Source organism: Narcine bancroftii, chromosome 14 (assembly GCF_036971445.1).
Source record: "Narcine bancroftii isolate sNarBan1 chromosome 14, sNarBan1.hap1, whole genome shotgun sequence".
Classification (NCBI taxonomy): Eukaryota; Metazoa; Chordata; class Chondrichthyes; order Torpediniformes; family Narcinidae; genus Narcine; species Narcine bancroftii.
Genome location: NC_091482.1, coordinates 63,247,765 through 63,264,385, shown reverse-complemented (window position 1 = coordinate 63,264,385; position 16,621 = coordinate 63,247,765). Strand labels below are relative to the sequence as shown.

Genomic DNA, 16,621 nt, shown 5'->3' with positions numbered 1-16,621 from the left:
GTCAACATTTCAGGCCAGAAGCCTTCACTGTTGGAGTTGACCAGCATAATGAGTACAGAGTGGACAGCAGGGGATTGGCCAACCAGGGAGGGGTGAAGAATGATGGACAGAGACATTTGAATGGCAGGTTCCAGAGGGAGAGACAAGAGAAGTGGGTCAAGTGGAGAAAGAGCGGTCAAACCATGTGGAATGGGGAGGGAAATGGAGACAAAGGCTGCCAGTGCTGGAATCCAGCGTGAAGAGAAGGGGACAACAGTGATGCATCTAAAGCCATTAGGGGGGGGGGGAGGTGAAGGGCAGATGGACCCAGATAGAAATGAAAGGGTAGGAGCAAGTGGTTAGAATACTCACAGGGAAATAGTCATGGAAGAAGGTCGAACCAGAGAGGGGGGGGGAAGAACGGAAACTGCCACAGAGATGAAGGGACTGGGGCTCTAATAGTAATTCCAATTCAAAACACGCCAACAACAAAACACGGACTAAATTGCTCGAGTACAACATTTAACAGTTCCCCGCAAGGCGACAATCTCTCTACATCAACAGACTTCACTCTCGATTTCCTGCATGTTGATAGCTTAATTTACTGAGTGAATTATTTGCTTCAACCAGCCAAGCACTTTTACTTGTCCAGATCAGTCCCTATCACCAAGTATCTGCTGCTCATTATCCACCTCAAGTTACAGGCATCTGCATTCACTTTGTGTTTGTCGAGAGCAGTGAGCAAACCTTGGCAACATCTCTGATCTCTTGCCACTCACTTTATAACTCTTTTTTTGTTGAATCGCAACGGGGTGGGCTCTCGTTAGCCCACAGGGGGATTCCTGTTGGATGCAAAATGTGCTCCAGGTTACCAACAGCAATCGAGTCACCAGTGACCCAGCAGAGGCTGCAGACACCAGACCCAAGGTGGAGGGGCAGCCAGCCCAAACAGTCTTGGAGACAGCAGGGATCAAAGATTAACCTCTGTGAATGAGGAACAGAGGCTTCCTTTCTCTGCCTGTGACCAGAGTCCAATTCCACCTTGAAAGTTGTGGATTCAGATTTGTGGTATTCAATAAACCTGGAACAGGATATTACCACCAGCAAATGACCTTGAAATTTGCAAAAGAAAATCATCCTGTTCACCAACATCCTCATCATGAGGGAGTCTGCCATCCTCAGCGTCAGGCCTGTACAAGATTCCAGACCCGTTCAACTGCTCAGTGCACAGGCAGTGAGGGAAATAGTTCGCCAGCCTTGCCAGGAAATTCTTAACCAGCAAACAAAAAGGGAAAAAGGTACAGGTGAGGGAAGTAACAGCAGCTCCAAAAGAAGATTTCATTCAACACTTCATTGGCTGGTTGTTCAGCGTCAGCCAAGCCAATCACAAGGAAGTCTTGGATTTTCAGTGGCCATGAGACTTTATTGACATATGAGGTGACCAATAAGGGGGCTGTGTGGAGGAAAATGACAATACAGGAAATTTCAAGATTTTGCAGTTCAGATCTTCACTGAACAGGGCAACTCAAACCAACCAGCCTCTCATGTAAACCAAGATTTACAAGATGGTGCCATAGACCACAACAGATATCCAATGCTCTTCCAGAACAGGAGGAACCCCAGAATCTTAACCTGCAACTCACTGATCACCCTACCACCTCCAAACACACTCCATGCTTTCAAGATTACCACCCTGGGCTCCACTGCCCCCACCTCATCAATTTCAACATGACAACAGCTGCCATCAATCTGAACTGAAATAAAGGGCTTAGTCAAGACCCAATGGCAAGGCTCTCAGGGTGTCAATAGCTCAAAGGACATGGAGGACCAAAGAGATTTCCAGAGGTCACTAAATATACAAAAGGTAGATCAACCAGGATCGAACAATGGATCATATAATCACACAATGCATTTTAGGTCAACTCCCTCTGGGAAGGACAGACACAGCTTGGCTCCTGCCTTAAGTAGAGATGGTTGGGGTGCTGCTTAGGCCATCCCCACAAAGCTGCATCAGTGAGGAGCCTGAATCTTGTAAATGTGGAGACCTCGTATCTAAAAACTGTTTTCTTCGTCCACCTTTCCACCCAAAGTGAATCTGCACACTCTTTCCAACTCTCACAAAAGAACAAAAACCAAGATCCTCAGCTAATAATCATCTTCCTCAAACTCAACAGGACGCTGAACCCATACGGTGACTAAACACGATCTCAGCAGGTCGAGCAGCATCAGTGGAAGGAAGAGAATGGTCAATGCTTCTGGACTCCCTTTCTCCTACGGATGCTCTCAGCAGCGGGTGTGGTTCATTTCAAATTCGAGCATCTGGGGTCTCCTGCGTGCCCCGACTGAGATGGGCTTCCACATCATCGACATGCACTCCAATTTCTGGCACAATCTAATTCAATCTTCCATCAAGTGCATAAACGACAGTCACTTCCACTACGAGATGAACCATGCACACATTTTTTTTTTTTTTTTTTTAAAGCAACTTTAAAGTACCGTTACATTTGAAACCACATTACTGGAGGGGGACAAAACAAACTGATGCTGCCAGATCATGCAGATGGTCACCTGGCCTACAAAGAAGACCACCACTCAAGAGACAACTACCAATGGCAGAGAGAGGGGGGGAGAAAGGACTCGCTCAAGGGGTTGGACTTTAATTCCCCTGCTGCAGTCAGCAGAGCTTTCTCCTCATTGGTCAAGAAATCAATGAAGAGGTGGGAGAAAGGCTTGAGAAGCAGTTCAAGTGAACACAAGAAATAGGTGCAGGAGTCTGCTATCTGGCTCATCAGGCCTTCTCCACCATTCAATGAGATCATGGCTGTTCTGATGATAGGCTCATCTCCACTTTCCTTCATCTCACATCCCTCCACTTCCTTTCTATGTAAAAAAAAATTTATTCAATACATTTACTGAGGTCACCTCCACTGCATCAATAGGCAGCAATTTCCAGATTCACCTTTTGTACAAATTGTACCTTTTCCTCTGGGAAAAGCAGTTCCTCCTCTTGTCCATCCTAAATCTACTACCCTGAATCTTGAGGCTATGTTTCCCTGTTTTAGTCTCCCCTCCAATGGAAACAACATACCTACTTCTATCTTTTCCATGCCTTTCATAATTTTATGTTCTCGAAGATCCCCTCTCATTCTTCTAAATTCAAGCGTGTACAGACCCAGATGACTCGATCTCTCCTCAGACTAACCTCTTCATCTCTGGAATCAACCTGGTGAACCTGCTCTGCGCTGCCTCCAAAGCCAGTCCATCCTTCCTCATGTAAGGAGACCAGAACTGCACGCAGTTCTCCAGATGCTGCCTCATCAGTTCCTCATACAGTTACAGCAGAACCTCCCTGCTCCTAAATTCCTCCCTCTAGCAATGGCCCACCTTCAATAGCCTGTTGCAACTGTAAACCAACCTTTTGCGATTCATGCACAAGCACTCCAAGTCCTTTTGCATGGCAGCAGGCTGCAATCACTTACCGTTTAAATAATAGTCTGATCTTCTATTTTTTCCTTCCAAAGTGGATAACCTCACATTTACCAACGCGGTACTCCATCTGCCAGACCCTTGCCCACTCACTTATCCTATCTACATCTCTCTCCAGAATCTCCATATCCTCTGCACTATTTGCTTTACCAAACGAAAGGCCTTCAGGTTCACTCCTGGATTTGGCCGAACAACGTTTTCTCAACCAGCACAAACACGATGGGCCAAATGACCTCCTTCTGGGTCCTTAATCATCTCAGATTTCTAGGATTCTGTGAAAATCAACAGCAGTAGGACCCCAGGAGCAGATCGCAGGACAACATCCAGACTACTTTGTTTGCAGCACAGGTACTTCTCAGCTCTGAAAATAGTTTTTTTTTAAAAAAAGCTCTTTGAGCAAGTTTTAGGAACAAAACTTAAAACCTCTTGTTGTTCAGTAACATCACCAGATACAATACAACTTGCCCCTGCCTTGGAGAGAGACAAAGTTACTGACCCAAGAGGCGAATGGGTCAGAGCTCTCAAATATTTAAAAAAAAAGCAAATTACATTCAAAAAGCTTGGCCTTGGAGGACAAAAAACTGCACAAATACCCACCATATAATACCTTTTCACAGTTTCCAGTACAGCTGCCACATATTGTGAAAGGATTGTCTTACATGTCAGCCTGCTGATCACATCTGGGAGTGTGGGTTACAGAGCAGATTATTTGAAAGCCGGGGTTTTTTTTTTGCATGTTTCACACAAGCGTGGGCGAGAGAGTACGGCATGTAAAAAAAAATTAAAAGATCAGCGAAGAAAGGGGAGGAAATCAAAAGGTGCGCTCCGTAGGGGTAAATGTTCACCGCATCGCCTTCCACGGTGAAGGCCACAGGAAGCACACAGGAGAGATCAGCAACAGATGTGAGGCATTTTAATCCCAACTACCAGGTCTTTTTAAAAACCAGATCGAAATTCTCTCAAATCAACCGCTTCAGTGGAGAAGGTTTAAGGTGGGTGTCCGTCACACCACTGTGGGTCATTAGGTTCAGCGGAAGGACAAAGTGAATTGGCATGATTAATGCTGCAACTTAAACAGACCACCAGAGACATCTTCTAGCGCGGATTTGGTTTGGGGGGGGGGAAAGAAGAGGTGTAACCACCACCTCCCTCAACATTTAAAGCGCTCTCTAAAAGACAAAAACGCTCGTACTTTATCAAATGTGCACGGGGCGGTCAAGCGCAGAACCACAGCAGAGGTTCCCCCTGATTGCCCGTAATTCTAGGCTTGCAATAGTTTATCAGACAGGCTGATTGAATGGCTGGCTTGTTAATGACAGCTCGACAACCCTATTCAGTCAGATTCGAGGAAGCGATTACCTCGAAAATGGGGGTCACAGGCCTAACTCATTTGCTTTAATTGAATCCCAATATCTCCCTCCAGCTGCTACAACCTGCAGACTGGCCAATAAAACAGCACTGAAAATAAAAGGCCAGTCAAACTATTCTTTCGCCTCCTACACATCTCGCTGCAACAGGGGAAAGAAACCTTTAACATGCATTAAGAGCTCTCCAGAAAGAGCTGAGGCTATTGATTCTTTATCTTCAGAATCAGAAAAAGAATTGTAAAGAGTTGATCAAATCATACTTGGAGCAGAAGGCCAACATGAAACACATTTGTCATTAGGCCTTAGACTAGCTCAGAATGCCCATGACAGTTTCCTCCACTGTACAAATCTCCAATCCTTAGTGAATAATGTCATCTTTTATTTATAAAAACTGTTCCTTCCCCCTCACACCCCCCCCCCACCCCCGACTAATAACACACACAAGTCTTTGCACACCAAATGCATCACTGTCGCATCACAAACCAAACTGATCATTGGGTGCGCTCAACAGTAATTTAACCCAATTAATTTCTATGGCAACTTGCATCAAAACACAACATTGTAGGAGCCGGTTGTGCATTCACACAGTCAGAAAGGGTGGTGGATGGGAACGCCGTCACCAAGCCTGCTGATCAGGCAAACTGTTGAGTCTTTAAGGAAGTGCTAGAGGCAAAATCAGTTGCAGCCTTGCCATCTGGAAGAGAGCTCCCGAACTCCATGACCCAACATGTGCTGCAGAATGAGCAAGTTGGTCCAGTGCTGAAATGTGGAGACTGAGGGAGCAATCACGTGGACAGCCAAACTGAACCCACGTCGTTACTGATAGAAACCCATGATTACACATGTGCATTAAGGCTAGCAAATAAAATATCAGTGGCCAGCATTTCTGCCCTACATAAAATCATCTTTACTTAATGTCATTATCAAACCTTCTAATCTCCCAAGTATATAGTTACAGTATCTTCAGGGAGCCGGCAGAGGACCAGTTTGGAGCTTAGTTGACTTGGAGGTTGGAGTTACTTTCCACTCCAGGAAAAGGAGACATCTCGCAACATTCCCCAAAGTCCTGCTAGCAGAGGCAGAGAGGAATTTAACCCTTTGGGCTCCAGCCATTTTTAACCTGTCATAATATATATGCTGGACTTGGTCCATAAGTGAACCTTTACAGTACAAACACCAGTATGAACTAGCTGGTAGTCGGGTACAAAAAAAAATCAGTCCCTGAACACCAGGATACCGAGTAGATGCGCATGTTGGTAGCCCTGGAAAACTGGGACACGGAGTCCAAAGCGTTAAATTCTCCAGCCATGGAGCACACACCCCCAAAGTCCTCAGCAGATGCAAACTTGTGTCTCTCACTTCAAATTGTACCTTTACTTTGGATAATTAAGAGTGGGGGTGGAATCCTTCTTTCATCATTTCTTACCTTGAGCACATCTGGGTACACCTATAGAGGGGGTGGAAAACATGCACCAGAATATTGTAAAAACACAATACTGGAGGAAATCAAACAGTGTTCTTTACATCGCAAAGATACACAATCAAAGTTTCGGGATCAGCCCTTCATCAAGGTATGAGCAAAATGTGGGCAGGCATACAAACATTTTGTCCTGCCAATATTTTGCTCACATCTTCAAGCCCAAAAAGTTGGTGATGTATCTTTAGCTTTACTGTAGAAAGGACACTGCTTGACCTACTGAGTTTCTCCAGCTTTGTGTCTGCAGACTTTCAGGTTTTACTCCTCTCTTCACCAGAATATTGCCTGGACCCTGGGCAACAACACAAGAGGAGAGATCACGCAGACCAGACAAGTTGGGGGTGGGGGAAAACAATGGAGAAATGGAAGGTTGGAGATAATGTGAAGAAAACCCCATGGAAGTTAAAGTCAAATCTTCAGGCCAGGCCCTTCAGGAATGGGGAAAACACTTCCCTGTTCAAAGGATGGGGGGAGGGGGGGGCAAATATGGAGCTTCTTGCAAACAGCTGTTGATGACAGGACAATTCATAATATACATGATTAAAGGCAAGGGTAAAGCATGGCACAAAGCACTTACAAGTCAGATGGAGTTTGACTCCGGGACTGGAGAGAAAGAGTCAAAGACGAGAGGCTGCTCTTCTCCAAGTTGTTGGCAGGGAGAAACAACTGGAAAGAGAGGAACCTTTAACAGCAACGACTCCGCACAGAGATCAAGGCTCCCTTCAGCACACAGCCCACCGTGTGTGCCGAGAGTAGCCCAGAACAAGCACACAATCCGCCACAGGTAGGCTTCAACAGGCAGCTAGCTCAGTGACAGCCTGCGAAGGAGCAGTTTTTGCCAGTACGCTGCACCCTTATCACTCCTAGCCAATTCCTTAAAGATCACCTTTGAAAAACATTAATAAGAACCACCATCCTTTCAAAAAGGTGACTGCAAACCAGTCCTCTAAATGTTAAGTAAAAAGAAGGTGTACACACTGTGAGAGGCAGATTGGGAACTCCACGTACCCCGATGATCGAATTTAGTTCCGTCATAGTCACTTGCTTGGCACGTTCAACCGCTTGAGCTACTTGCTGCTGGTGCTGAGGGACAAGGAGTGGACGAGACAAAGAAAACATTAAACACCACCCACAAACTCACAGACAACTTTGCCTTCAGAGACCAGCCGGAGAACCAGAAAAGTGCTCAACACCCAAAGACAACAGAACTTGCCTCCCAGCCTTTGGGGGCACAGTCACAAGATTGGACCACAGTAGAAATGACTGGGTAATTCTCCATGAAGCAGATGTCACTGTGAGAGAATGGAATGGAGGTTATGCTTGACCACCCTCACTCTGCATTAATACATTGCTTAATGTCCATGATGCTTCTGTGAAATTGGGAATTATGGACAGTGTACAAACACCATATTATATACTGTACTTAGCAAAGCTAGATGAAATACTGTAGAGTACCTGTAAACTTTTTATTTGTAAGTAGGGAATCGCTGTGGGGACACAGTATAGAATTACCTGAAGCTAGCAATCACTTTTTCCCAAATTGCCGTGGACTTGCTCGCAGTAACTGAATGATTATGGGACCATGGACATTAAGTGGCACAAACCTGAACAATCCTGCTTTCAGTTGGGATATTTTGTGGTAGTTTTGGTCACGAATCAAGACTTCTCCAAGATCAAGCCACGACCAGGAGGTGCCAATGTTCACCATTTTTTTTTAAATTAGATAATGGGGTGGGGGGGGGGGTGGGAATGATATTGGATCTCGATTCACTCTGGAACTGAAGGCAGCAGGTAACAACCCACTGCAAGAGGGAGGAGAGCAGCACACCATTTGGTCTCTGTCCAGAGCACAAAGCTATGGTCTGCTCAGAAAAGGGCAAAGGCAGATGGACCCAGCAAACCAGTCACGTGCCCCCATCCCAACAGTGCTGGAAACAGTTCGCCAAGTGAGCGTACACCCAGCATTCCACCACCTTGTCGCACACCAATCACAATAGAAGAACCAATAGTCTCTTAAACCCCCCCCCCCACCTCTCAGATTCACACAGTAGAGAAACAAGCTATTCAGCCCAATTCCTCTATGCCAACCAATATGCCTTACCTGTTAATCATGCATTTGGCCCAAATCCCTCAATCTTTCCTATCCACATACCTGCACTCGTTTCTACTATATTCCCTTGATCTGCAGACTCACCACCCGCCTTGTGAAAAACCTGCTCCCCTTTAAATCTTTCTCTCTTCACCTTAAACCTACACCCTCTAGTTTTAGACTCCCCTACCCTGAGATAAGCCCATCATCTTTATCCATGTGAGGTTACAAATATCCCTGCTCAGCCCCACTACTCTCCCAAGAGGCAACAGAAAAGGGCCTCCCATTAGTATACATGTTTCACCAATAACCATTCCTCTAGGCAACTACCTGGACATTCACAAAGGCCGATTTCATTGTCCCCCACACCGATCCCCAACTCCACTGCCCAATCTTCTTTGCGGATGAGGTCCAGTGATGACAGAGGAGTCACGGCATTGCTTAGTGTAGATGCACAACAGCAGAAGGAGAGTGCAAATCAAGAAGCCACTGTAGAGTGTAAATTGGTGAGAAGTCCAAGAGATGTTCAGGATCACTTACCTCTTGTGAAAGGAAAGGCATGATCTGTGCCAAGATGGTGTTCAATCTTTTGGCGATCTCTGTCTGAACAGGAAGGAGAAAAAGGTTGATGAGTATCTTGAGATAAGTCTGTACACTCAAGGTTGTGAAAACAAACTGTAATATGAAAGACTGAACATCTGCTTCCAAAGATATTTATGGATTAGGAAACAATAATTGATCCCATCAAGCAGTTGGCTGGATAGTCTAACATTTAGAACCTCACATCAGTCAAAAACAGCGACCAACTTGAACTTTAAGACCCATGTCTAGTCTCAGAATGACGGAAAGCGTGCAGTCTTATCCATGCCGATTGAGGCCAGTGCTCCAGGCCTCAGCACCCTGCTCCAGGCCTCAGCACCCTGCTCCAGGCCTCAGCACCCTGCTCCAGGCCTCAGCACCCTGCTCCAGGCCTCAGCACCCTGCTCCAGGCCTCAGCACCCTGCTCCAGGCCTCAGCACCCTGCTCCAGGCCTCAGCACCCTGCTCCAGGCCTCAGCACCCTGCTCCAGGCCTCAGCACCCTGCTCCAGGCCTCAGCACCCTGCTCCAGGCCTCAGCACCCTGCTCCAGGCCTCAGCACCCTGCTCCAGGCCTCAGCACCCTGCTCCAGGCCTCAGCACCCTGCTCCAGGCCTCAGCACCCTGCTCCAGGCCTCAGCACCCTGCTCCAGGCCTCAGCACCCTGCTCCAGGCCTCAGCACCCTGCTCCAGGCCTCAGCACCCTGCTCCAGGCCTCAGCACCCTGCTCCAGGCCTCAGCACCCTGCTCCAGGCCTCAGCACCCTGCTCCAGGCCTCAGCACCCTGCTCCAGGCCTCAGCACCCTGCTCCAGGCCTCAGCACCCTGCTCCAGGCCTCAGCACCCTGCTCCAGGCCTCAGCACCCTGCTCCAGGCCTCAGCACCCTGCTCCAGGCCTCAGCACCCTGCTCCAGGCCTCAGCACCCTGCTCCAGGCCTCAGCACCCTGCTCCAGGCCTCAGCACCCTGCTCCAGGCCTCAGCACCCTGCTCCAGGCCTCAGCACCCTGCTCTGCAACTAGATCTTTGGCTTCCTGTTTAACAGATAGCAATCAGTGAGGTGGAGAACAACATGTCCTCCAAGATCACAAGCACTCCTTAAGGATATGTAGTCAGTCCCCTACTGTACTCCCACAATACCCCCCATTGTACAGCTAAATACCATACCAACTCCATCTTCAAATTTGCTAACAAGAGTAGTGGGCCGGGAATCAAATAACAATGAAACAGAATACAGGAAGGAGATTGAAAGTCTAGAGGCATGGTGCCAAGATAACAAGCTCACAGTGTCAATAAGAAAAACCTGAACATTCACTTCAGGGGAAGGGGCTGAATCCACACTCATGGCATTGAAGTCAACAGATTTGATAGCTTTGTTTTTAGTAATAAATATCTCCTGAGAAAAGCACATTGATATGATGGTCAAGAAAGCACACTAACACCTCTACTTTCTGAAAAACCCAAGGAATTTCAGCATCCCACCCCCCCCCCCCCCCCCCCCATGTCCTCGAGGTCTGCAGGTGCTTTACCAAGAGCAGACTTGCTGGATGCATCACAGAATGGGGCAGGACCTGCTCTGCTCAAGATCAGACGATGCAACAGTATTCTAACATTAGGCTTGCTCGAATTTACCCAGATATTAACCCACTTTGTGATAAATGTAAAATAGCAGCTGCCTCTTTGACACATGTTTTGCCTATGCCCCAAGATAGTGGAATTTTGGTCAGCAATTTTCAAAACATTTTTCTGACGTTTTTCAGATCAATTTAAAACCAAGTCCAGTGACTGCTATTTTTGGAGGCTCACATGAACTTAATAGAGTTTTAACAACTATTCAAAAATAGGTTGTAGCATTCTCCGCATTAGTAGCTAGAAGAAGAATATTGCTTAAATGGAAATTAGACTCTCCACCTACAAATAAACAGTTATTACATGATACGATGTCATTTCTGTGCTTGGAGAAAATTAGACAATGTTAAGGTAACTAAAGTATCTTTCTAAACTTTAATTCTGTAGTCAATATATATACATTTTATTTATTCAACCTTAGTTAGTGGGTAGGGGTTTAGATTAGATTATCCAGATCTCCTCTTCTTTTAAATTAAAAAAAATTTCAACGTGGTTTACAATGTTATTTATTTATGTTTGTTGAACCTTTGAGGAATTAACATCTGTTTCTAGAATTCTGTAGTACCTTTTACATTTTATTTCTTAATCATAACAAATGATATTAACAAAATTTAATGGTTCCTATTTGTATAATTATGTTGAATCCGATAAAGAGATTTTGAAAAGAAAAAAGATGGAACAGAAGATGCCAAATGCAGCTCAGCACATCATGCAAACCTTCTCCCTCCACCCACCCCCCCCATGAGTCCATCAACATCTCCCACTGCCGGGGAAAGACGCCAACACACTGAAGGACCCATCACACCTCAGACACCCCTCTTCTCCTTCCTCACGTCAGGGGGGGAAGACTCAAGAGCGCCAAAGCTTTCATGCACCACCAGTTTCTTCCTTACAGCCGTCAGGCTCCAGATTGAACCCCACCGTTGTAACATCGAGCCCTTGCTTCGTGTTACTTGATCTACTTTTTTTCATGGTAATCCTAAACTGTGCTCTTCACACAGCTGTACGAATATTAGAGATAACCTATTAGTCTGTTCACAGAAGAACCCTTCTCACTGTACAAAGTGTAATGTGACAGATAAATTTAAACTTAAACCATGACTGTCCCACAACAAATGGCAAATAGCTCTTTGCTTGGGTAAAGATATGAAGACATTGTGGATAATAGTGAATGAAGTCCCAGCCCTCAGAACCTATTTGGGCATATTATCCAAATGACAGGAAGACCAACCACTTCTGGCCAACTGCTGATAATGGTACGTTGAATTAGGCCCCTCCTCTTCCAGAACACGCCACTCCACAAAGATTACAGATTTCAAAAACGGATCATTCCCAAAACTTTATAAAGATACACCACCAATGTTTTGGGCTTGAGCCCTTCAAAGTACGTGCAAACTGTAAGCAGGCACCCAAGCAGTTCTCTTTGCTATACAAAGTACGTTGTTTGGCTTGCCGAGTTTCGCCAGCATTGTGTTTTTAAACTGGGATGTCATAACTAATCTGTTCAAAAAAGGAAACTTTAAAAGATTGTATTTTATGCAAAACAAGAATCTTCCCACACCTTAATGAACCACTGCAGAACCTCCTGGGATTTGATTGGACATGCAATTCTCCAGCGTCCCCAATTAAATGCACACATTGCCGCACAACTAAATTCCAATTCCCTTCAGAAAGAGGCCACTTTAAATGTTCATCTCCAGGGGTTCCCCGATGAAGAGGGTTGAAAATGAGGGAAGGGTGACAAACTTCAGATGGATCGCAGCATATCGGGTTCCAAATACACGAGTTGCACATCGTCTGGTCCTTTGCTGCACAGGGTTCTCCGAATACCAGAGATTTCATAGGCTCTTGTAAACCATTAAAAAAAAAGCAGAGAGGCTATTCAGCCCATCATTGAGCTGATGCATTTCCCCACTCCCCAGCCTTCTCCCCATAAACTAATCAAGAACCCATCAATCTCTGCCTTAAATACAGGAAGGCATAATTATTGCTTCCAAATACTTCAAAACACCCATGTAAACACTTCAGCTCATGGGGCACCTATTGCCATTTCATTAAATCACATCACCTACTCATAATGAACCGTTGTATCCCTACGAGCAGCATACAAACTTTGCAGGAGCAGGGGTCAACAGCCACATTTAGACATGCAGCACAGCAACAGCCCTTCCAACCCACAAGCCCATCACAACAAATTTACACCCAGTTGACCTAGAACGGCCAGTAAGTTTTGAACGGTGGGAGAAAACCAGAGCACCCAGAGGAAATCCACGCAGACACAGGGAGAACATACAAACTTGTTAACAGACAGCGTGGGATTCGAACCCAGGTCCTGATTGTTGATGTAACAGTGTTGCATTAACTGCTACACTAACTGTACTGCCTTATCGACAATCATGTACTCTGTACATACTATTGGAACACACTATATCCAAATATGCATGTACCATGTAGACTTCAACCAGAATGGAATTTGCCAAATGTAGAAGACTTGCCTGTGTAATTTCCATCAGCCTTGTAACCCGCAGGGCTTTGCATTAATAGAACACTAGATAATGAGATCAGCAACAATTTGCATGCAAGTGTTTCCACAAACAAATGTGCTAACGATCAGTGCATTGTTTTGGTTCAAAACTATATCAAGGGCATAGACTTAAGGTACGAGGGAAAAGAATCGAAGGTCTGCGTGGGGGGGAAAAAAAGAGTTGCTCCTCAGATGTGGAAGGAGAGACCAGAGGGAGCAGTAGAGGTGGGAACAACTAGAGCATTTAAAAAGACACTTAGGTTGGGCAATAGGAAAGGTTGAGGGATACGAGCCAAATGGCACTAACCATGGTCAGCATCGATGGACTGAAGGGTCTGCTTTCTCACTATACAACTTCATGACCAGAGAAACAAACTGCTGGAAGAAGTCAGTGGGACAAGTGGGGGAGCATTTGTTGTCCCTCTGCGAGGACATCCAGAGAAACTCTCACGTGGTAGCATGGGATGTCAGGATAGGCGGCAGATCGACCCTCAGCGTTGCACCCAACAGTGAGGCTATCTTGCCACGCTGCACTGCAAAGTCAGGCTCAATTTCTGGAATCAGGAACCAGAGTGGGACATGAAGCCACTACTTTAACATTTGGAGACGAGACATTAACATTTGACCCATCCCGAAAACTTCCCAGTGAAACAGAAACACAGTGCATTTGATCCTTTCCCTCATCACAGGCAGTTTTTAGGGTTACAAGGTGACCAGATCACTGGGGGTCTCAGATACCAGCCAGGGTAGTGATACTCGGGTTCAACTGGGCAAGGAATTGGGAGGTAGGGAGACCATCCATAACAGGGCATATGCTAGGGCCAGCAAATCCCACATAACGGTAGTTCGCTTGGGAAATTCCCCCTTACCAAATTTGCAATTCGCCACAATTCGTGAGATTTGGATAAATAAAATTTGCCTCAACTTGACACATGTACAGATGATTTCGCCGCCCCCCCCCCCCGCCCCACACACACATCTGCTCTGTATACTACAGGAGTCACTTGTAGACTTTCCTTGTACAACACGTGTTAAAGAGCTGATGCCACGCTAGGTTCTGGAAGGGAAGGAGGGACAGAGAACCCCCTGACAGCAGCACATTTCATTTCAAAAAGGGAAAAACCACTCCCTACTCAATTGCCAAACATCTGGTCTGACACAGGGGTCTGGTCACTTGGAGAATCACCGATTTCCACAGCTAAAAAAGTAGCAATCACCAGATAACCCAGCTTAGTGAGGGTGGAGGGATATATATCGAGCCCAGGGAAATAACCCAGCTGTTGAGAATCATTGCAGTCTCTTGCATTCCAGGGAATAAGCGGCCTTTGGTTTAATATTTCAAATGGCACCTCCAGTAATTTCACTGGATCACCAGCTGAGATGAGGTGTTTAGCAGAGTGATTGGCAAACAAGAACCCAGACGAGAGAGCTGCCCACCGAGACATCCATCCAGATAGATGCAGAAAAGAAATCACTGCAAGCAATCACCGAAATAAACATCCAACCACCTCAGCCCAACTGGGCACTTCAGCACACAAAGGGACCGATGAGGTCTCCCACAGCTTGAGTCCAGGTTCCATAATTTCCCCGTTCTCAAGTCAAATGGAACAAAAACTGGAAGCAGTTTAAGAACTAGAAATTCCCAGATTCTCACAAAGTCTCAAACTGGTTCTCAAATCACTTAAAAGAGGATGCATTAAACGTATTAAATCACAGAAACAAAACCCTCAGTCATCACTCACAGGCCAATGTTCCTCTCAGCAATTAGTTCTATCCACCAAGACCGGCATCTGCATTGCGTTAAATTCTTGATACTAAACGTTTGTGTTGTGAGCAATATTACTCAAACTTTGATTGAAATAAGATTTGGGACATTAAAATATCTAGGAGCTTTCTACCCACATCCGATCAGATGCAAATATGGCAACCTGGGGGATATAGGATCCCACCACATCCATACCTGGTGCCCATTGATGTGACAAGCTTTGTCAATGGGTTTGCCAGATACGTTCATTCAATGAACACGCAGACACCCAGCAGGAACCCCATTAACCTGCTCCAGACTGGGCTTGAAGGCAAACCGCACACATTGTACATTTTTAAAAAAGCCGATCTTTGTGGCAGCACCATTAACATAGCGGTTAGCTCAACGCTGTTGCAGCGCTAGCGATCGGGACCGGGGTTCGAATCCTGCACTCTTTGTAAGGAACGCTCACATTCCCCAGGCTCCCACTATTCAAAATATAGCTGGGGTTGTAGGTCAATTGAGCGACACGGGTTCGTGGGACAAAACAGCCTGTTAACATGCTCCTAAATTTAAAAAATCTATACACTCTTTTACTCGCACATGAATACCAGGAAGCAGAGGGAATCAAGACCCACTTCATTGTGTGCCTGGATAGGACATTCAGTCCATTTCCTTCCCCAGAACCACCCCCCCCACCCCGAGAGGTTCCCAAGGTGTGACATCGTTGTTGAAGAGGACAAACCAGGGTAGATCTGGAGCCCCCTACCCCTCCACCCTCACCAACAACTTCGTGAATGCAAAATATTCAAAGCAGGTCCATCTGTATTATGTACAGTGGGGCCTACTTTGTATTGGCTGGGAGCATCCAAATCAGATGTTCATCCCCAGTGCCAAGTGATTCATCTTGAAGATGTCCACAGGCACAACCCTGGGATATTTGCATCCTGTCCAAGACCTGCTGGTGCCAATTTCATCTTGTGGAAGACAGTCATGTTCTTCTAAAATTCACGCGCTTGCTTACAATTACATGCTGCCTGTGTGAATGCGCAACCGTGGCCATAAAACTTAGAGCATCATGTGGTCAGAGCTCCTGTAACTAAACTCCACACAGACTTCGATGAGGCATCAGATCAAAGCACATGACATAGCATCCAACCAGTACGATTCATTCATCATTCTGCTAGAAAATAAAAGCTCTGGACTGGGACCATCATGTGGAGCCAGAGAACATCACTCCTGCGTTACAGGGAGACAACACAGTGACGACCCATTCTGCCCAACTCCTGGTTGGTCTTGTTGACCCAAAGAACACCATCAGAAACAGGCCACTCAGCCCACTCACAGATGATCTGCTACCGAACAAGAGCAAGGCTGATCTACCCAAGCTGCTCTAACACTGTATCCTTCGAAATCTGTAACTCTCACTTCTACACCATTTCTCACACCGCCCTCTCCAAGTCAATAGGAAACACTTTCCCCTCCAAATCCATCTCCCGAGTTTTTTTGTCCAGTTCATTGGGGACCTGAGTGGGCATCCGAATGGAAACCCACACCTCCTACCTGCCCTCATGGATGGATATAAAAGCACTCCTTCAGTTTCAATTTTAGATTTAAACATACAGCACAGTTCATTTCAGCTCACAAGCTCGTACCACTCAATTGATCTACAATCCCTGGTATACTTTGAAGGGTGGGACAAAAAATGGAGCCCCCAAGGAAAACCCACACAGACATGGGGAGAAAGTACAAA

The 16,621-nt window shown here is 46.0% G+C and overlaps 1 protein-coding gene across 3 annotated transcripts in view; it reads right to left on the bottom strand.

The window, feature by feature from the left end:
• The window catches only part of LOC138749486 (transducin-like enhancer protein 3), a 69,517-nt gene that overhangs the window by 37,871 nt on the left and 15,025 nt on the right, over nt 1-16,621 (bottom strand). For 2 of the 3 annotated variants that reach the window (XM_069910885.1, XM_069910884.1), the window contains exons 5-6: nt 8,939-9,001; nt 7,318-7,392 (exon numbers count right to left, since the gene is read on the bottom strand). In XM_069910885.1, coding sequence (XP_069766986.1) covers nt 7,318-7,392; nt 8,939-9,001 — 138 coding nt within the window. Of the gene's footprint in view, nt 1-7,287; nt 7,393-8,938; nt 9,002-16,621 lie in introns of all 3 variants that reach the window. The other variant, XM_069910886.1, reaches the window with a different exon arrangement.